This window comes from Notamacropus eugenii, chromosome 3, assembly GCF_028372415.1.
Source record: "Notamacropus eugenii isolate mMacEug1 chromosome 3, mMacEug1.pri_v2, whole genome shotgun sequence".
NCBI lineage: Eukaryota > Metazoa > Chordata > Mammalia > Diprotodontia > Macropodidae > Notamacropus > Notamacropus eugenii.
The window spans coordinates 466,887,799-466,909,750 of NC_092874.1; the positions used below are offsets into that span (position 1 = coordinate 466,887,799).

The following is a 21,952-nucleotide window of genomic DNA, read 5'->3' on the forward strand; positions in this document are numbered from 1 at the left end:
ACCAATGGAACACAGGAGACGAGGGCCAGCAAGCGTGAGTGGCCTGACATCTCCCATCTGGGAAGCATTCACCGTCTGTAACTTCATTTACCCCCAACACAGCTGAAATGAAAGAACTGCACATGAATGTGGCCCCTCGCTTCCTTGGATCTGTAGCCCGAGCATTTAGGGCAGTGCCCAGCATACGAGGTAAGTTCTGAATAAATGCTCCACCCTTATCTACCTAGATTTCTATCCACCTGTCAGACCATTTCCTAGCTGGCTCCGGGCATTCTCTCTGGCTCTCCCTCCTGCCTGGGACACTCTCCCTCCTCATGCCTTTATGTTTAGAGCTCTCTGGTTTCCTTTAAGTTCCAACTAAAATCCCAGATACCTTTTCTAGCAAGCCTTCCCCAGCCCCTTGTAATTATTCCCATTTTATCCCGTGTACAGCGAGTTTGTACATATCTGTTTGCTACCTTCCTCATTAGATTGTGGGCCCCTGAAGGGCAGGGCCTGTCTTTGGCCTCTTTTTGTATCCCCAGGCTTGGCATGGTAACTGACGGATCTGTATTTTCTCCACCTATCTCTATCTATGTAATGATAATGCTTAGAGACAAACTCAAACCCAGTACCACTGTTCCTAGACAACAGATAAGAGATGTATGGAGAATGAAATGCCACCATGTTTGATGGGAAATGGGCCATGGAAGAAGTTTCCCAGCTTCTGCAGGGGGCTTAAGTTATGAACACTTCACAGCTGCCCTCCAATTTTTGGGACATTCTGGATGTCAAATGGTTATGACTGAAAAGGGCTTTTTACCAGATGAGAAGGTCCAACTGGGAGCAGTGGAGAGCAGGCCTGGCCAGAGTCTGGGAAACATAGGCTCAAAACCACTCCCCTCTTACATGCAAACCTGGGCACATTCCCTAAACTCTGAGTCCTCCCAGCTTCCCTCCTGCATGAAGGAGTTACTCATCTGGATCACTAATGAGGAACCTACACAGGAGAAAACATAGTCCCACAGGTATCCCTTCCGTCCCCACTACCAGGGGCCTTCAGACCTTCACAAAGACTCAGCAGGTGCAGATTTGCTGAGGGAGGCAGAGCAGCCCTTCACGGCTCACATTCTGCTCAGTTTTTCTAAGTGGATCTGTTCAGCAGGACCACAAGCCTACCAGGCCCCCTGGAAGTCCACTGTACCCTACCCCTTGGCAGGACTTAGTGTCCACAGAGCTAGTGAAGAGTGACTGGCTTTCACTTTTGTAGCCCAGGCTCTCTAAGTATGAGCCTCTGAAGGGGTTCTGGCTGCTGCCCCCACGCTACCCAAGGCCACCAATTTATAAGGGCTCACTGTAGAGGGAAAGTCCTGGGCCTTCTGACCAGAAGCCCTGGGCCTTGAACTGTTCATCTATACTTATCCAACCACACAGAGAAGCAGAGATCTAGAGTTGGGAGGGACCTCGGAGGCTTACCCTTCATTTTGCAAAAGGGGAAATGGAGGACAAGAGAGAGACTAAGTAACTTGCCCAAGGTCACCTGGCTAGGAAGTGGCAAAGTCAGGATTTTGAACCTGGTCTCCTGACTCAAAAGCTGGGTCTGCTCTGGTCAATCACCACACACATACCTACATACCCAGTGTTGCTAGATGGCAGGTCAGGGCTCCAGGAGGACATGGGATGAGAGGAGAATGTCATGGAGACCAGGAGTAAAATAAATGGGTCTAAGGTTTGTAATTTGTTTACACTCCTGCCTGGCACAGTCACCTTGATCAGGAGGAACTGGGTGAGGTGCCAGAGGGAACAGGGGAAGGCCCCAAAGGAAGGGATTGTGGGGCAGGTAAGTGAGTGATTCTAAAGCTCATGGCCATCTACACCAGCAAAGGGCTTCATGAGCCCCTAAGGAAATCAGCCCAAGCCCCTGGGCTGAGTAACAGCTGCCTTAGTGGATGTTACATGTACAAACAGGAGCAGCAGCCAGGTGACCCACATGGGGATACAGGAGGAAAGCCTTGAGTTAATTCTTTGGTGCCAAGAAAGATGGTAGCACAAAGTAGGAGCCTGAGGTGAAAGGGGAAACAACCACTCACTTTCACTGAGCCCCTTAGGGTCTCGAGTGAAAAGAAACAAAGGTGGGATCCACACAAACTTTGGTTTGGCTTTTGGACTCCTCCATCAACTTCTACCTAAAACTGATCATGTCTTACCCAGGGACCCAGACGCAAAGTATGCATCGGATAGTTAGGGAATGTTGCCCAGATCAGGGAATGACATAGTAATTATATGATGGATTGTTTTACTGAACCAAAAAGAAGGACGGGTATGAAGAATTCAGAGAAACGTGGCAGAAGATAGATGAGGTGATACAGAATGAGGAAAACAGAGCCAAAAGAACATCACAGCCCTGTAAATAAAGCCAACATGGAGGACCAACCAACCTGCCAACCACTGACCTACAAGGGTTAATGGTGGTTCCATCCAGTCAGTCTTTCTTTTCTTTTAGCAATCCACAAACTGACTTTCCCAGGGAACAGCCTCTGGGAGCACACTCTGGCTATTTGTTATGAAGTATTGTTTTGTGGTGTAAAAAATATATTGGTAAATTTTTAAAATGAAAACTCATCCTGTCAAGCTAGAGTCTCACTGCAGGGACAACTGCCTGCCAAACTTCTTTGGGTGGCTATCATCCCCATTCATCTCTAGGACATAAACAGTGTGGGTATGCAATCTTTAAAATACTAAAGTAGATGCTAATCAAGGCTTCCAACTTAAGCACAAGTATTAAAGATCATCCAGGGCAACTTAATTGTCTTAAAGGAAGATGAGAGAATGACTGATGGAAAAGGATGACCAGCAGTTCTCCATTTTCACCAAGGACTAGAGCAGTCAGGTATCCCACCCCCCTCAATCCCCCAGAGGATGGGATTGCCCTGGATTCCAGTGTTCCATTCTAGCTCAGAAAGAGGTGTGGGGGCAATGAAAAGTCATGTGTACAATAAAGGCAGAAGTGGGAAGCCAGCAAGACCTCTCGTATGCGACTCACTTTGTGCCTCTAAAGTCACAGGGCTCTTCACATCCCTTCCTAGTTCTCATGCAGAAGTAAGTCAGCCTTTGTTTCTCAAAGTCCTTCCCCTTGCTTGGTGCACTCTTCCACCCATTGCCACCAACAGGCCTTTTTCAGAAGAGTCAGATGAGACTTAATTTGGCAACCCAGCTGAGATCAGAACAGGAGGGCAGAGGCCAGAGGGAGAGAGGATTGACTTCTTTATGAGAAATCTGGAAAATGCCAACAAACACTTCATTGAAAGAGACTGGGGACCCACTTACTCAGGATAGCTTTTCAAATAAGGCAAGCTGTGTCAGTGCAGTACTGACTGAGGCTATCAGAGGAAATGGGCTCACAGTAGATTTCCTTGGGCCCCTTAATCAATGGTAATTTATTTAGATGAGGCCCTACAGAAAACACTAACTCACTGGCCCCACAATTAGTCACTGATGTTAGGGTTTAACAACTTCTCTTAAAGCTATAGTCAGAGTGAAAATGGAAACTTTGCAAGGTCTATAATGAGGATGGGACGAATACAAATGAAGTCCTTTTTTTTTTTTTTAAAAGATGCTGTATTTCAATGAACTGTCCCAGACAAGGGGAACTGACTTCTAATCCACTTTTCCTGCTGTTCATCTCTCTCTGTGATGGAAAACAGGAAAATGAGATTACACTTCCCACACTGAAACAGAGCATCTTTAGAATTAGAAAAACCATGATCAGCTTACTTTACCGAAAATTCACCTTCAAAATGGCACATGCTCTACTGAAAACAGCAAAGAGAGAGAAAAAGAGAAAGAGGGGATTCGAGTCATTATTCAGATGTTAGTGTCATTCAATCAAACACAGGTAACAAGAGGAGACTGAAGGATATGTCAGTGACTCCTCCTGCCAAACCAAGCTAGAGTTTAATCAGCAAAATCATTCATTGGTTTGTAAACATTCAAGTGATCCTTTAGGCATTTGGGAAAACCACTGACAGCTCAATACACCCCACTAGTTCTTTTGGAACCAGTAAAATCTTATTTTCATACACTCAGAAGAACAAGAATCACTCCACAAAAATATCCTTTCTCAGGGGCTGGGCATCTGAAGAGCTGTTTGTTTGGTTGTGTGACTTTCTATAGAAAATAAAATTATATCAAGAAAACCCAGAGGCCTGAAAATCAAGCTTGGTTTGGTTTGGGGTTTTTTTTTTTCTCATAGTGGACTACAAGAGTTTGACATGAAAACTTGCCTTGAAAAATGTAGGAGCAATTGAACTATTAAAATACAGCTCGTGACCATTTTTAAAAGAGGAGGAACCCTGGGCTTTGTTTGTATTTTGAAGTCAAGAGGCTCCACAGTCACATGTAAGCAATACCACCTTCCTGAAAGCTGACTCATCTTGTCCTCAAGTGAATTAAATTCATGAGTTAACACAAAGGGGAAAAAGTGCGAGCCCTGATTGTGCCCCAAGAATGGAGCCAACACAACTGCCCACACACCTGAGATACTCCAAGAGGACAGCAGCGGTTCAAATCTCAGCTCAGTTACATACAATGGGACACCAAGTAAATCCCTCTTCCTCTTGAGGGCTCAGCTTTCTCATTTGTACAATGAGGGGGGTTGTCTTAGATCAGGGACTTTTCATCTGGGAGTCGGTGAACTTGTAATTTTAAAAATATTTGGATAAATGTATCCCAGTGTATTTGGTTTGCTTTGTAAACCTCTGTATCTAAAACCATAAGTGTGGGAGAGACCATGGCTTCATCTAACTGCCCAAGGGGTTCAAGAAACAAAAGTTAGGAAGCCCTGGACCAGGGGATCACTGAGGTCGCAGAGATACCCTCTGATATCAAGGAAACAGTTTCTTCAAGCATAAAAGAACATTAACGCTGGTAAAGCCTTTGTTCCCAAGAACACATCAAGGTGCAAAGGAGACCCCTGAAGGGGGTCCCAAGGGCACCCAGTGGGGGATGTGCAGGTCAGGTCCTCAGAAGATGTGGATTCTAATTCCACGGGCCCCTAGACAAATCACTCCCATTTCGCGTCTGTAAAGGGGGACGATGATATGCCTTATTCCACCAGGTTAGCTGACCTCATAACCTCATACAAATATACAATATTCTTATTCTTAGTCAAATAATTAAAGGAGCTTATAAACCAGAAAGTGCTAGGGCTACAATTAGTCATTATTTGTCCTTTCCTTTCCCCATCCTGGTCTTTGGGTCACTGACTTTCCTTTGGATTCTAATTGCAGATTTTTCTATTTTTGTCAATTCTTCCTTTTGGAACCCCAAATCCAACCATATAAAACCACTTAGAGGAAAGGTTAAGTACTCTCTCACTTAGGAGTGTGAAGAGCCTATGTCTGTCCAGGGCACAAGAGAATCCAGTGAAGGAACTGGGGATACTTGGATCCTGGAGAAGAAAAGACCAGAGGGACATGAGTCATCTTCAAGGATCTGAAAGGCCAGCACATGGAAGAGGGATTGGCCTTCTGCCTGGCTCCAGAAGGGCCAGGGAGAAGGGACAAAGGAGAGATTTAGGCTCAGTGGAACCAAACCAACAACTGGCTAAGAGGAAGACTTGTCCCCAAAGTGGAAGGGACAGTCTCAGGAAGTGGTGAAGAACCTCTGATTTGATTTGTTGAAGAAGATATTCCTTTGGTTATATGGCACGATTCAGTCAGGTGGACACTAACAATCTGTATAACATTTCTTCATCTGTAAAATGGGCTAGCAACAGTATCTACCTCAGGGTTGTTGTAAGGATTAAATGAGATGTTCATAAAGCTCTTTGCAATCCTCAAAGTACTCTATAAATGCTAGATATTATAATTATCATTGTTATTATGTCACAGAGAGCCCTTCCCACTCTTCAGTTCTGTGACTTAATAATCCTTTTTTGGAACTAAGAAATCACAAATAGTAGGTTTGCAACAAGATAATAAGTGGCACATTAAGGCCTCTGAACATAAATTAGGACATTTGAAGGGCTTCTTCTGGGCAATGTGCCATGGGGATTATTCTACTAATCAAAAGTGTAAGCAGTAGGGGGATGTTTATTACAAGTTACAAGTAAAAGGCCAAGAAAAAGCAAAGACCATTTCTTGAGCTATCCAGCATGGCAGCCCTTAGGCTCCTTATGTCCACTACATCTTCCCAGCGAGCCCACAATGGCTTCCAAGACCAGAGACGGGCAGTTAGGTGCATTCCCAGGAGGGTGAGGATGGTGTTTGCACTGGAAACCCATCAGTGAGCAAGCAGAAGACCATATTTGCCAGGTGCTACTGGCCAGAAACATTTCACAAGCATAAGATGATCTTTAACTGCAAATATATGCAGAATATGCATGCGCAAAAGCCTGGTTATTTCTTGTTGCCACCAGGGCCTGGACTTGGTCCTAAGTCCTAGGGAGTTTCCTATGGCCATAAGTTCAGTGACTTGCAAGGGTTCCAGAGCTGGGATTTGAATCTAGGTCTTGTTGACTTCAAGCCTGCTTTCTGGCAGGCACATCAAGCTCATTCTCTTAACAAAAACCGAGCCTAATAACCTAAGAAAGGAAGATACCACTATTGGGTCATCATTATGGCTACCTAAGAATCACAGTGATAATATGAACCAAGAGATGAAGAGAAACCTTCAGAGGGCAGGGGGTGTCTACAAGTGTCTGAAGGGCAGCAGGTGGGGAAGAGTCCAATTTGCTCTGGTCAGTCCCGAGGGAAGAGCTAGGAACATCGGGTCAGAGTTGGAGAGGAGTAGATGGAAGCACTCTAGGGGCTGACGGACTCCCTTCAGGGTCAGAGGAAGATTCCAGATGTTGTTTGGAACTGGGAGTCCAGCAGCCACCCAGTCCAATCAATCCTTCCATTTTATGAAGGACACTGAGATGCAAGTGGGTGACAAGCCTGAGAGCACACAGGTGGCTAGAACAGGCAACTGGTGGGTCTCCTCTCTTCAAACAAAAATGGGATGGCCCCTAGGGAGGGACTAGATGGCCCCTGGGAGCCTCTTGGCTAAGATTCCTGGATTCGGCATCTGTGGGCAGGGTCAGGCTGAGCTGTACAAGAAGGAGAGTCTAACAGGTGGGAGATGGAAAAAGGAGGTTTTGTCCAGGCCTGCAACAATCCTGAATCACAGGGATCATGGGGGCAGAAATGCTAGCCTTGGGGCTGGGAGAGAAGGAGGGAGATCTAGAGTGAAGGCAAGCCTTTTACACCGCCCTAAGGAACCCCTTCCACTTCCTTCCTTAAACCCTGGTGAGCCCCTTTTCCCTGCCTCGTCCAGTAGAATGCCCCGCTATCATTCCCATGCTCTCTCTCCTGGTGGCTTCCCTCTGCTCATAAACACACCCATGTCTCCCCCATCCTCAAAAACCCCTCACTTGTTGTGTCTGTCCCTGATAATTACTGTCTCCCTCCTTTTCCCTTTTGAGGCTAAACTCCTTAAGAAGACCACCTACAACGGGGGTCCTGTCTCCTTTCCTCTCACTCTCTATAATCCTTCCTGCTTCTGACTTCATCAATCCACCCACACCACCCTCTCCAAAGTTACCAAGATCTCTTAGCTGGCAAATCCAGTGGCCTTTTCTCAGTCCTCATCCTTCCTCTCTGCAGCCTTTGATACTGCCAATCACTCTCTCCTACCCATCTGAATACTCCTCTGTCTCTTTGGCTGGGTCTTCATCCAGATCACTCCTATTAATGCTGGGGGATCCCTAAAAACTCTGCCCTGGGCCCTCTTCTCTTCTTCTTAAACCATTTCACTTGGTAAGCTCATCAGCTCCTATAGTTAATTGCCATCTTCATTGCTGAAGAAGACAGGTAGGTGGCACAATGGATATTGAGTGCCAGACCTGGAGTCAAGAAGACTCATCTGTGTGGGTTCAAATCTGGCCTCAGACACTTAGTAGCTGTGTGACCCTGGGCAAGTCACTTCACGTTGTTTGTCTCCGTTTTCTCATCTGTAAAATGAGCTGGAGAAAGAAATGGCGAACCACTCCAGGATCTCTGCCAAAAAAACCCTAAACAGGGTCATGAAGAATCAGACATGACTGAAAATGACTGAACAGCAATAGTGATCACTGATGACTCAAACCTGCTTACCCAATACTAAGCCACTAAGCTGTCTACTGATCTCCAGTCTTACATCTCCGAATGCCTATTAGGCGTCTCATCCCAGAAGTTCAAAATTGAACTCATTATATTTCCCCCTAAACCTTCTCCTTTCCCAATTCATGGTCCCTCAGGCTCACAACTTAGAAGTCACCCTGGATTTCCCCATATTCAATCTGGTGTCAAGGTCTGTCCACTTCATCTTTACAGCATCTCTCCCAAACATCCCCCTCTTCTGTCCTCTTATACTGCCCCCTGGAGCAGACCCTCATCTATAATCTGCAGAGGGTTGGGGGAGTCTGCTCTCCCCACTCCAATCTATCTGCCATTCAGCCACCAAAGGGATTTTCTTAAAGCAAGCCCAACTGTGTCACCCCCTACTCAGTAGGGCTCACTATTGCCTCCAGAATCACCTCTACCTGGCATTCAAAGCCCTCCCTAATTGGGACTCTTGGGCAGACCAGGGAAGCCTCTAGACCCTCTACAGAACGAAGTTTTTAAATGCATGAAATAAAACTGATAGGATCATGAAAGAAACCAATGATATTCAACTATAGCTCTGCAAATATTTAAAAAGCAAGTTCACAGACCCGGATTAAAAAGCCCTGCCGGTGTCTTACATAAGATTAAATCAAGGTTTTGGGTTTTGTCCTTTAATGGAGTGCCCACATGCTAGTGCTGTGCTGGCTGACTGCATCTCTCAAATCTTGAGCCCAGTGGGAATTGAGAAATATCTCTTGAATAGTTGATTAAAAGCATATCCAGCTTCCACGAAGATGTGTTATTGGGAGATGCATTACTTTATTCTGCCATCCCCTCGGGCCATTGCTCTTTCTCTCTCCCTTCCCTTTCACAGCTAAACTTCTAGGAAAAGCTGACTGCACTCCCTGTTCCCTTCTCCCCCAGTTCTCACTCACTCTTAGGGCCTGACCCAAACACACACCTAACAAGTGCCCGGTGATTGACAGCTGGGGTGAGGAGGAAGGGAAGTAAAAGGTCCCATCACTGAAACACTTCCCATTACTTTAGAGGACTGAAGGACCCAAGCTGGGACCTGGAATTGGAGGACTGAAGAGCTCTGTTCTTGAGAACAGAATGCCAGCTGCCCAATGGACTGACATTACCAGCAAAGGCTGGAGTACTGTGTGAAGGCCATTCTGAAAGACTCCCCAAAGAAGGTAGCATTTGACAGGAATTGGGCAATCAGGAGAGTGGTCATTCAAGGCCTAGGGAAGAGGGCAGAGGGACGAAGGCAGGGAAGTCAAGGCATGGTGATGGGACCTGGGGAAGGGGAAAGAAGGGTGAATAGCAAGTCCCCCGATGTCACACTTCTCTCAGTCTCCCCTCCCTTCTCTGTAAAATGAGAAGGGTAGTCTTAATGGCTTCCAGGCTCCCTTCTGGCTCTAAATCTACATTCCTTTCACTCGAGCAGAGCATTTGGTAAGGAGCAGAAGACACAGGGCCGAAGAGATAGAGAATTGGAGAGTGCCTCAAGAACAAGGCAGGGTCTCAGAGGGAGACTTTAGAGCCACTGGGAGCCCACCTGGGAGGGGAGGGGCATCTGGCCCAGGTAACCAGCCATCAGTGAGATCCCTTAACACACTGAGGTGGGATTATTAAATTAGGTGTTGGGGAGGGGAACAAGAGCCTCTCCCACCCCAGTCTGGCCAAATCAACCAACAGATTCTAGAAAGTAAAGAGTAGGAAACAGAGACAAAGAGGTATTAGTTATTAAACTGAAGGGTAAAAAAAGTGTTTCCACTTTCTTACCCCTTTATGGAGGTGGAAAAAGTTCTCCACTTAGACTTGATGGAAAGAGAGGGCCTCCAGTAACACGATGGTTAGAGACCATCCTGGCACCATGCCCCAGAGCCCTCCCTTTGTGAATGAGCCTCTCTGGGGCTCTGAGGAGCATGAGCTCTGTGAGTGCAGGACAGCTATGGTGACTATGGGGGGAGAGGCCAGGCCTTGAAAGGGAGTGCTCCTTGATCCTTGGTGGCAGGGGGAAGGAGAGGATTTAAACCCTCCCCGCATTAGCCATAGTATCTGCCTGCTTAGCAGAAGACACCCAGCAAGGGGCAGGCCTGGTCAGTCACTACCAGCTCTCTGGGTCCAAAGGGAGCTGGCCCTGGCCATCGAGAATTGAGCTACAGAGTAGAACTTGCCCTAGCCTGGGGAGCCCAAGTATGTGATACATAGGAGAGAAGCTGGGCCCAGGGGAGCAGCAAGAGGGTCCCACCAGAAGGGGAAAGCCACAGAGGGCCACATTCCGTGGGCTACTGTTCTTTATAAGTGTGCTCTAGACTCTAGGGACATGCCTGCTCACTCCTGTGACCCCAGGTACGGGGAGGAGGATGACTTCTTACTCTTATAAGGCCGTCCAGGCTCCTGCTGGCTAAGGGCTTGGCTATGAGTTAACTGTGTCCAGTAACTATTAAGGGTAAACACACTGGTGAGGGCTTGGGAACCATAGTTTTAGCAGGGCAGACCTAGACTCTCCTGAACCCAGGGTAGCTGATCCTCAAGGAATCCATCCTGCTGTGTGACTAGGAGTGCTACAAATACCCCACTTTTAGAGGTAACTATGTGCATTCAATTTCTAAAACTCTCATTTTCCACACAAAGTCCTTGGTATAATCAATATGGTCTCATTCAGACACGGTACACCACTTCTTCGCATTTGTATCTCCAGCTAGCACAGTGCGTGGCACATAGTAGGTGCTTCCTGAATGTTTATTAACTAACTTGACTGCTTGGTTGCTTCTGTTCATAAGCATACATCAGAAGATGCCGGCTGGCGTTCTCGGCAAAACCAAGCACGGAATTAGACACTGAAGAGCTGACATAAGGAAACCCTCAATCCATCAGAGGGAGCCTTGTCTAGACCACACTGGCTGAAAACTGAAAAACTACCAAATGAGTCTGTAGCCACTGTTCTATAAACCAGGGGTCAGGAGCAGAGCTGGAAAATTTCCCAAACTAAGTGCCAGCCATGAGCATTTGACCAGTTGTAAGTGCTTCAATATTTAAGCCACTGGATAAAAAATGGTGGAACATACTTAGAGGTGGTACTTGGAGGAACAAGTCCTTGGTATGATGAAACAGAGCACGTGCAGCCATAGGATACCTCAAAATCTACAAATGCAACTCATCACCAAGGCAATAAACTGAAGACCACTGAAGGTCCCAGGAACATTCACAGAATACGTCTCCATCATCCACAGGAGAGAAATAATGGGATCAGCCAGGTTCATGTTGCATATTGAAATATGACATGGTAAATGAACTGGTCAATGCAAGCTTGAACCATATTTACTGTGAAATCCTTCCAAGGAGAACCACATGTATATTCAAATACTGAGAAGTCCAACCATCTGCTTCTCAAATCAGTCCTCTCTTGCTCAGACATTTCCATCTCCTGAGTTTGCATGAGCTCATGCACTAACACAATTTTCAGCTGAGCTGCCGTCCCATTGGTTGTGAAGGAGTAGTTAAACTTACACTTTGGACAACTCACTCACCTGCTGTCGAGGGGGGTGTAGGAGATGATGGGGATGTCAGTGGAGAACTTGCCCCAGATCCTGCTAAGACAAAAAAAAAAGTCTCACATTAACTAAAGAAGAGTACGGAAAATTCAGCATTAGCCAAGAACATGGATAAGGGTTCTATCCTCTCTCTGCTCAATGGTGATAGAATTCAGAAAATTCAGAGAAAAACCACTCATCACTGGACTTCTGCCTTTCATTGCTCCTTCAGATCTGGCCCATTTTAGAATCCATTTCCATGATCAAACCAATTCTGCTATTCCTTCTGGATGTGTGTGTGTCAGCCTACTTCCCTGGAGCCCCACTTGCCATCCCTATAATCTCTTTCATCGTCCCAAGGGCTCCTCCTTGGTCACCACCCCTTGACTTGTGTGGTTTCCCCCATTATGTAAGCCCCTCAAGGGCAGGGACTTTGTAATTGTATGCTCAACACTTAGTATGATAGTTAGTAGACTGAAAGCACTTAAGTGATTTTTCTTCCATTCAGTTGGTCACCCATCTGTATGTCTACCCATCTATCCATCTGTCTATCCATCCATCTGTCCACTTGTCTGTCCATCTGTCCATCCCTCCATCTGTCCACCCATCTATCCATCTGTCCATCAATCCAATTTTGGGCAAGTTCCAGTAGCCTGCGCAACAGGTGCTACTTCTTCCTGTCCCAATGGCCACTCCTGAGATGATACCACAGATGACAAGAGCAACCGTGGCACCTGATCAAAATGCAACTGTGTTATAAAAAAGTGTTCTTGCCCAGAGCCCTGTGGGTGACAAGACAGTGCAAGCAGGATTTGCTTTTTTCTGGCACTTGACTTTACAGCAAACCTCCGGTCACTCAGGGGATGACTATCCAGCTTGGAGATCCCCCGGGCTCTGGCCTGCTTCTCCATCCGAGCACTGATCTTTCAGCTGCCTACCTTTGCATAATTTTACTGCTCTTTCAAGACATTCAATGATTCTCCCTGTTCACGCAGAGAAGACTCCCGCTTTCCGTACTTTCTATGTTTTCCTTCTACCGTGTCTGAAGGGAACAGGGGCCACCAAGCCCCCTTTCTTCCCAAGACTCTGTGTGTCAATCCCAGTCATGCTCTCTCCTTACACTTGACTACAGACCCTCCTGGCAAAACTCTTTTTTTCTGACCAGTTCTTCACATCATTTCAGATGCTGTGGAACTTTTTCTCAACTGTGTGAGAAAAGACTTACTTGACTATTCAGTTCTATTTTGTGGCTTCATCTGTCATTCCCGTACGCCTCCATCTTCAGAAATGGGAGAGCCAGAGAGGCCTTGGCAAGTTAGGGAGCTCCCTTCCCCCACAGGTTCGAGGCCATTCAGGCCAGGGCTGGGTGGACGGGCTCTGACACGTTACCTGAATTATTGGAGTTGCTGTACTTGGCTGTCTTGTCCTCGCTGCTCTCAAACGCAGAGCGCTTTGATTTCTTTCAAAAACAAAGAGAGGAAGAAGGGAAGAGATGGGTCCACAGGCTGAAGCAGGAGGCAGATTTAAAACAGACAAGGTCCTACGTGGCTGTCCTTAATGTCTGAGAAGATTAAAATCTAGCAGGCTTCTGGACCCACCAGACTTGGCACTAGAAAGCCCCAAATTTAAGAATATATTGGATGCTCAAGCTGCGTCAATGGATACACTTTCTAAAACCAGAAGCAAAGACAATAGATAATAAGAGAAATGTTCTCTCAAAGTAAATTCTAGTATTTTTGCATCGATTGAGGCTTCCGGTCCTTACGGAGTTAGAGATCATCTAATACAACAGGTCCTAACGTGGCATCTGGGAATGTGTGGGTTTTTCAAACACGATTATTTGCGCGTGTTTTGATAACACACATAATGTGTGTGTGTCAATATAATTGGTTTTCTTTGTAATCGTGTGTATTTTATTTTGCGTGCTTAAAACTGATTCTGAGATGGGGTCTACAGGCTTTGCCAGACTGCTCGCTCGCTCTCTCTCTCTCTAACACACACACACACACACACACACACACACACACACACACACACACAAACACACACACAAAGAATCTGTGATCTAATCCTACCTCTTCTTTTCACAGAGCAGTCAACAAACTCAGAAGGAAAGTGACTTCTCTACCATCTTATGGAGCAGGGGCAGAATTTAACCTGGGTTCTCTGGCTCCAAATTCCACACTCTTCCTTCCTATCCCACTGTCCCATAGAGCTTTGCTGCTCTATAGGAAGACAAGATCCTCACTGTATGAAAAGGATCTGCTGTCATATCAAATGTGATTCATTAAAGTAAAACATGCACACACAAAATCTAAAGGGTGAAAGTGAGAAGAAGGGACTCAGGAATGGGACAACACATTTCCCTGTGGATCTCATGCAGTTTGTAAAAAATAAAGGCTGCAAACCAGGACTTCTGAGGTCACCTGAGCATCAAGGGGCCAGAACCTCTGATGCAGACTTGCCAAGAAAGCTGCCACGGCCCAAAGAGACACTTTCCTTGACCACACTCTCCACACTAGTCAGCCACACACACCCCCCCTTCTCACCTTCCGCGCTAAGATCTTTCGTTTCCTCCTCTCTTCCTCAGAGCCATGGTGGGATTTGGCTCTTGTCAATCTGCGATGCTGGTGAATCTTGAAAAAACAACCACACAGACATTAGGCCTCTCTCACACAGAAGGGATTCATCTGCCAGGCTCTGATTCTGTCCCACAGATGTATGCCTCTTCCCAACGGGAGACACCCTGTGATCTGGAGGGCATTTCAGGCTGGGAACCAGGAGGAGGAGGCTGGGACAAGATCTGAGATTTCTCTGGTATCAGGAGCCCCAGGAGAAGGAAACATCACCTACAGGTGTAGGTCAGCTTCCTCTCTGCAGCTTATAGCCTTAAGAGAGCAGTGGAGAATAGTGGGGTCGAATCCAGAGAACCCATATAGAAGGCTCCCTGCAGGCCTCATGTGGCCTTAGAAAACCACTTGTTTATGAATTTCTTTTTTAATGAGTACATTAACACGTGCAAATCAAAGAAGAACTAGACACAGTCTTGTTCAGACCCCTCTCAGGAGTGCTGTGGGCCCTGTCTGACTCCTCTGGCCTAGTACAGTGAGAAAGTCAGGGCTGGGGCCTGGACCCAGGGCTTTCTGACACCGAGGCCAGCTCTCTATTTGGGATTCAAACAAAAATGAAAACAACCCCTGCTTCAAACTTTCATTCTGTCAAGGGGAAGGGAGAGGTGCCAAGAGAAGTCTAGAATGTACACAAAGTGATTGTGTGCATGCATGTGCATGTGTGTGTGTACATGTACATGTGTGTGCATGTGTGTAGCACTAACCCTAACCTTGAGGGGATCAGGAAAGGACATGCATATAGGAGGGGACCCTGGAGGACAGCCCATGAGAGTGTCCTGACAGAGGAGGGTAGGGAAGGGTATGCTTGGGGAATAGGCACATCAGTTGGCTGAGCTAGAATACAGTGTACATGGGAAAACAAGGGAGGTCAGTATGGAAAGACAGATTGGGACCAACCTAGGAAGGGCTTTAAAAGCCAAAGGATTTTCCCATTGATGTCATCCAGGTAAAATGAATGAACCAGGTGAGCTCACCACTCCTTGTACTATAACCTGGCCCCGCCAAAGCCTCGCCATCCAGCTTTCCTCAGACTGCTGAGGGAAAGTGTGCCCAGCTCTGCTGGCTCCTCTCACCCTTTGGTAATGTCAGATGCTGAAATGGCTACAACTTTCATTCCAGTAGAGATGACTTCCAAACTTCTCTAGCTTCAAATTCTCCCTAGGGGTCTACCTGCATGTTGTTAACTACCTGCTGGACAATTAGATCAGGGGTTCTTGACCTGGGGGGTCACAGGCCCCCAAAGGAAATTAAAGAAATTAGATGGGAAAAATATGTCTACAGATATAGTTCAATATAATTGGTTTTCTCGAAAATCCTACATGTTGTCTTATTTGCTTGTTTTTATGTCCCCAGATCATAGTCAGGTGACTAGGTTAGAGTAAGCACTTAATAAATATTCCACTCATTTCACAAACCCACCCACCCACCCTTCCATCCATCCATCCAACCATCCACCCATCCATCCCTCCACTCTTCCACCCACCCACCCATCCATCCATCCATCCATATATCCATCCACTCTTCCACCCACCCACCCATCTTGAAGGCACACATTCTAGCCTTGAGTAGTACAGATACATCAAGTCCAGCCATCCCCATCGGCTTCATCTTTCCTTAATGGAAAACATGAACAGCCATGAGCAACATACCAGTTTTTGCTCTTCCATCAGCCTCTTCTCTATGCATTCTTTGGCGATTTTCAATGCCTCTTTTAACTTTGTGGGGATCTGGACAGAAAAGAAGAAATGATCAGGGTGAACAAGCAGCCACGTGAAACGTGCCAAGGAAGAAGGTGCCAGCACCAGTATGCTTAGGCTCAGCTGCCCAGCCCTTTCCATGGAGAAATGACTCATTGGATCAGAGCTATCATGCGGGAAGGATGGGACAGGCCGCCTACTCCAGCCTCCTCATCTCACAGTGGAAGAAATTTGCCCAAAATCGCCCCTGGGGAAGTGGCCCAGGGAGGAACTGAGCTTGGGTCCTGAGCCTACGTCCAAGGTTCTTTCTGCTGAGCCATGATCAATAAATCACAGCAATTTTTCTGCCCAGGGCTCCCACAAGTCACTGCCCAGTGTCTCAGCTACAGACCTTCTTGGGGAGCAAACAAGGCAAAGGACAATTCAAGCGAACTTAGCGTCTGCTAGCCCCAAGCTCAGAAGCAGAGAAAGACTCCAAGAATCAGACTCCGAACCTGATTAACCCAACTCAAATGTATATATCCTAGAAAACAGGCACATACAGCCTTTGGTCAGGAACAGGGAGGCCCACTTAGTACCCTGTGCAGCCATGCATGCAAGATGGGGGGGGAGGAAGGGGAGAGAACTCAGGGTGAAAACAAGCAGATAAATACACCCCAAAGAAACAATGGGGTGTCTGAGGGTTACCAGGGCAGTGGCTCCCTAGGCAGAGAATTAATATATCTTCTCAGTTGATCCAATGGAGAAAATCCTTTTCCTTTGCCCTTTGAAACAGGAAGACTTTCCTAACTTAAAGGACTTTCCTAAAGATGCTCCAGAGTCCTTCCAGCCATATTCAGGCCCCCCACATTCTCTTTTTTGGCCCCAGACAGGGGCCAAGCCCACACCAAGCTCAGGTGAAGCCCATTTTACCTTAAACTGTGGTTTCTCAAAACTGGTTAAAAAAACATCACTGAATAGCCTGCAGAAACAAAACAAGATTAAAACCAGTTATTCATTCACCACCAAGGGGACAAGGACATTCACAGAAACCTCAGATCTTTTCTCCTTTGGTCTGCACCTGAGATTTAGCTGGTGTTGGGAACTCCCTCGGAGCAAAGTCCCTCCACAGTGCAGGCCAACACTCCTCCACCACTCAGAGTCTGGGGCAGGAGGAGGTTCAGTCATTTGCCCTGGGTGCCCAGCCAGCATGGTACATGAGTCCAGGACTCCTGACCCCAAGCCTGGCCCTCTATCTGTTGTGCCTTGCTGCTGCCCTTTCTCTACATGACAAAGATAATTTTGACATTTGTAGCCTGAGACCACCAAAGCGCTGTGAAGGCCGCAGAGCACACAGCCCCAGGAAATCCTTTCCCTCATGGCCTCAGAGCCTCCTTCTGGGACCCCCTGCCGATTTCCTGGTATGTATTTGTATTCATTTACGTCATATGTGTTGTTCTCCCCACTAGAACGGAACCCTGTTGGGGGCAGGGGAGCTTTCATCCTTGTCTCTGTAGCCATAGCACATCAAGGCACTGAATAAACGCTTGCTGGCAGACTGCCAGCCCCAGAGGAAGGTATTTTAGAGGTTGCTGGACACTTACCAGGATCTGTGGTCTCTGGGAGAATGGGTTCCCACCTCCTAGTCCCACAGGATTCTGGTCCTTCCATAAATTCTCCTCCCACAGGCCCTCTCCATCCGGCCCCAGGCCTGTCCTGGTCTGACATGACCAGGTCTTTGGGTGACTGGTCCATCCCTTCCCACCCCAGAGCGCCACTACACACTCACAGAGCATCGGGGCAGCCTTATTACCAACATAATCACCTGGTTAGAAGGACAAAGAAGGACTATAAAGTCCCGCTGACTGATCAGGGAAACCTTCAGAGGTGTGGAAAGGGAATTACCCTGGCTGGAATCTACCAAAGACATCCCACCTTCTCTCAAAGAAAAGCAGACGCCAAGCAACTGCTTGCTTGGGGGTGTGGGGCAGAGAAATAGCTTGAGGCATTCTGGAATGCCCAGAGGGGGTCATTGAGAAGGCAGCATTTCTGCCCCCACGTTTGTGACTGTCTGTGCGTGTGCATGCACATAGTGTGAGCACCTGACGATTTCATCTGCTTCATTTTCCCAGATGCCAGGGCTATAATGTCTGGGTGGCTCGTGCCCCACTGCTACTCTAGGCAAGCCCAGCTTAATGAAAAGGAGGTGACCGTGCTTCACTGACTCTTAAAACAAGCTATGCCTGAAGTAGGTCAGAATTATGTGGAAGAGAAAAAGATTGGATTTTGTCTTCAAAATTGGCCATTGGAGAGAAAAACCACTGGGTTTGGAGTGAGGAAATGTGAGGAAACGAATCTCCAGACAGGTGACTTCCCTCCTTACACAGCCGGTGTATGTTGAGACTCTGAAAACCTCTGTGGGGTGCCCAGAATCCATTTTTCCATGGAAATGATGCCATAAACAATGATCATGCTCCCAGGACAGCCTGTAGAAACCTCTGTCACCCACAACTGCCTTTCTTTTCCACTCATGCGCTAATAACACCTTCTGTGAGGATGTTTGAGGTGGACCGCCATCAAGGGAACCCCTACACTACAGGGATCACAGACTCAGGAAACTCTCCATGAGAATACACCAACAATAAATAATTTATTAAGAGCCAACTATGTTCTCACCAGCTGGGCCATGTTTATGAGTACCAGGCTAAGTGTGCCAAGTGCTGGTGATACAAAGAAAGGTAAAAACACTCCCTGCCCTCAAGGAGCTCCCAGTCCAATGGAGAAGACAACAGATGAACAAACAGATGAGTACAGAATAGACAGAAGCTGACCCTTTTGGGGTGGGGACTCTAGCAGATGGATAGACCAGGAAGGATCTCCTGTAGAAACACACATACCAGGACAGCAGCAGAAAGGTGAGGGGCTCCCTTGGAATGAAGGGGCCAAGAGGGTAAAGGAAATTCTTCCATTGGCTAGAGGGCTAGGGGAGGGAAAGGTTCTGGGTCTGGGGGGAGGGTCAACATTCCTGGTCCTGATAACATGTCAGGCCCCTGGGGCCACTCATAACCAGGAATTTAGACCTGTAGATCAAAGGATATGGGAAGAGGTCAGGACTCTTGTGAAACAAGATGTGTGAGCCTCATCTTTGTCCTCCCTCTCCAGGAGATCATGATAAAAGCTCTCAATGAGCCAGAAAGCATGGCAGAACCAGGGCTGCTCACACACACACACACACACACACACACACACACACACACACACACACACGTGTGTGCAGGGCTGACCTAGTTCACAGCAGAGTCAGTAAGCATCTTGGCATTACAGCGGGAGCATTTCATTCTGTGAGAAAGAAGGTCTCTGAGGAATACAGAGAAGCTTGGGGGGGCTGGAACAAACAGGCACAGTAAGCAGAACCAGGAGAACAGCCTCCAAGTGGCTGCCACTGCCGCCTCCAGTCAGAGCTGACAACTGGACAATAGAGTGGCCAGTGACTCTTGGAGCACTCCCTTCTAGCAGAGGGCCAGGCTGCCTCTAATCTCTGGCTGGATGTGCTCATCAGTTAGACTGGCCTGGTTTTCTTTCCTTTTAAATTCTTTGTTATACAGGAGGGGGAAAGGGAGAAGACAACGAGGAAGGTGAAGTTAATACGAAAAGAAAAGGTATTAATAAAAGAAGGGGGGAAGGACAGAAAGAGTCTAAGAGGCTACAATGGATGGGCGTGAGAATTCACTCACACTGACACCTCCCCAAAGGAAGAAGGTGGCAGCCATAATGCCCAGCCTTTCCTCAGGTCGCCTGCCAGAACATCCTGACCAGCCCCATGATGGCAGGGCTAAGGACCCTTGGCCTACAGTCCAGGGGGATTCTTCCCTCCACTCCCCAGGCGCAGGCACCCTCTGGACTTACGGCATCTGTAAAAGGCGGGACACAGTAGGCATGCCATTCTTACAGGCTTCCTGAGACAGCAGAGCTTCTAGCACGGCCACTGGAAACCAAGAAACAGCATTGAGTTACACAGAACACGCTGGCAAACACAGAACACACTGGCAAACCCGCCACCACCACTGCCATCTGACGAGTCTCTGCTGGCTGAAAACGCTTTGCATACACACAGATGGTGCAAACTGGGGAGAGTAACTTTGGCAGTGCTGAGCCTCATTGCTGGGTGATGTAAAACACAGTGTTGGAGATTGCACACTGAGACGAGGCGATGGTTTCATGTCAGAAATAAGTTTTAAAAGAGTGAGAGGGGAGAGGAATTCCAGGCACCATTCATAAAAAACGTTTGTTCTTTTAAAAGCAGAAGTAAATCTGCTTCCGCTCAGAACTTCAAAAGCATCGGAGGAGCCTGGCTGCCTCCACACAAGATGGCAAAGGTAAAGAAGACTAATCCCCTCAAATGGAACCTTCCCTTCCAGACAATGTCTGCCCAGCAAGGCCCAAGAGGAAGCCAGTGATCAGCTTAGAATCCAACGGTCTTTGAAAGCCTTAGGTAGAGGAGATGGAAATTACAACCATGACATTTACAGAGCACTTTAAGGAACTTCTGGTTAGATCCTGGCCACAGCTTTGGCAGGTGGGCATTCCCGGTGTGACTATCTACTGCCATTCTCAGAATGCACTCCTCCCTCACCTCCACCCCTCAGCATCCCTGGGGGCCTTTGAAGGTCAGCTCAAACTCCACCTTCTCTGATACCCCTGGCTGTTCTTGCCTCCCCCTTCGAAACCATTTTATTTCAGTTTTACAGAGAGAGGGACAGAAAGAGAGAGAGAAAGAAACAGAGACAGAGAGAGAGGAAGAAGGAGAGGCAGAGGGAGGGAGAGGGATGGAGAGAGAGGAAGATAGATAGGAAGACAGATAGATGACAGAAAGAAGATTAATAGGGAGGCAGACACAGACAGAAAAATGGATGCAGATAGATGATAGGTAGCTAGAAAGATGAATGGATAGATGGATGGATGGATGGATGGATGGATGGATGGATGGATGGATGGATGGATGGATGGATGGATGGATGGATAGATATGTCTCCTTTTGCTCATCAAGGGGCAGGGATTGCTTCACTTCTGTCTGTACAACCCCAGTGCCTAGCACAGTGGGACGTATCATAGGTGCTTGTTAGTTGATTGAGCATCTCTATTTTGCAGAAACTGAGGACCTGAGATGGGGAGTGCCTGGGCCAGCACCATTTGGCTGGTAAGCAGCAGAGCTAGCACCAGAAGTCAGGTCGTCTGCCTCTCCCCTACTCTGTTGCCTGTTTGGATAGTGCCAGGAGATTCTCTCTGACTCAAGCCTACATCCACACTCTGTCATCACCCCTGACCAGGGATGATCCTGTGATTAAGTAATTTTCTCCCAAATCTCTGGCCTATTTTGGATTGTGGTGCGAGCATTTTTAGCAGTTGAGCAAAGAGTCTGGCTTTTCCCTTAGCCATTGTAGGGGATATCCAAATTCAAGGCAGCTAAAAGGCTGTAAATGTTTACTGTGTCTTCAGTTGTGTGGCAAGATGACCCCAACTGGTCTCTTTGTTTGGACTGAGAAAAGAAAGTATGTGGCCATCCAAAGTTCGGGTAAAGAAGGAAAGACAAGTCCAAGAGCATACTGACCAACAGCCTCGGATGGGGCAGGAGGGAATGTGTCCACTGGAACCGAGTCTGGAGGCCGGCCATAGGTCATTTCATAAAGTAAATGTCCAAAGCAGTGGACATCCACGCTTTCTAATGTCTGCAGGAAAACAAGACAGAGCACCCCCATTCATTCCTGGACAAACTAAAGCCTCAGTCTCCAAGCTCTCCTTGGCCTCCATGCTCAGGTTTTACCACCTTCTGTCTAATGCATGAGTCATACCAACAGTGTGGTGTTCCAACACTCAGGTGACAAATGCCAAAGAAGCAGAGTCAGATTAAAGGGCACTGTCTGTGCTTCTCTAGGCATTGCTGTCCCCTCCTCGTCTCCCCAGCAGCCCTGGTCTGCCATCTTAACTGGCCCAGAAACCTC

At 47.4% G+C, this 21,952-nt stretch overlaps 1 protein-coding gene across 2 annotated transcripts in view; it reads right to left on the reverse strand.

The window, feature by feature from the left end:
• The window catches only part of PXK (PX domain containing serine/threonine kinase like), a 91,730-nt gene that overhangs the window by 3,111 nt on the left and 66,667 nt on the right, over nt 1–21,952 (reverse strand). The window contains exons 11-17 of one of the 2 annotated variants that reach the window (XM_072598819.1): nt 21,562–21,679; nt 19,860–19,938; nt 16,887–16,935; nt 15,927–16,004; nt 14,197–14,283; nt 13,037–13,106; nt 11,645–11,707 (exon numbers count right to left, since the gene is read on the reverse strand). In XM_072598819.1, the coding sequence (XP_072454920.1) occupies nt 11,645–11,707; nt 13,037–13,106; nt 14,197–14,283; nt 15,927–16,004; nt 16,887–16,935; nt 19,860–19,938; nt 21,562–21,679 (544 nt within the window). The remainder of the gene's footprint in view (nt 1–11,644; nt 11,708–13,036; nt 13,107–14,196; nt 14,284–15,926; nt 16,005–16,886; nt 16,936–19,859; nt 19,939–21,561; nt 21,680–21,952) is intronic. The other variant, XM_072598817.1, reaches the window with a different exon arrangement.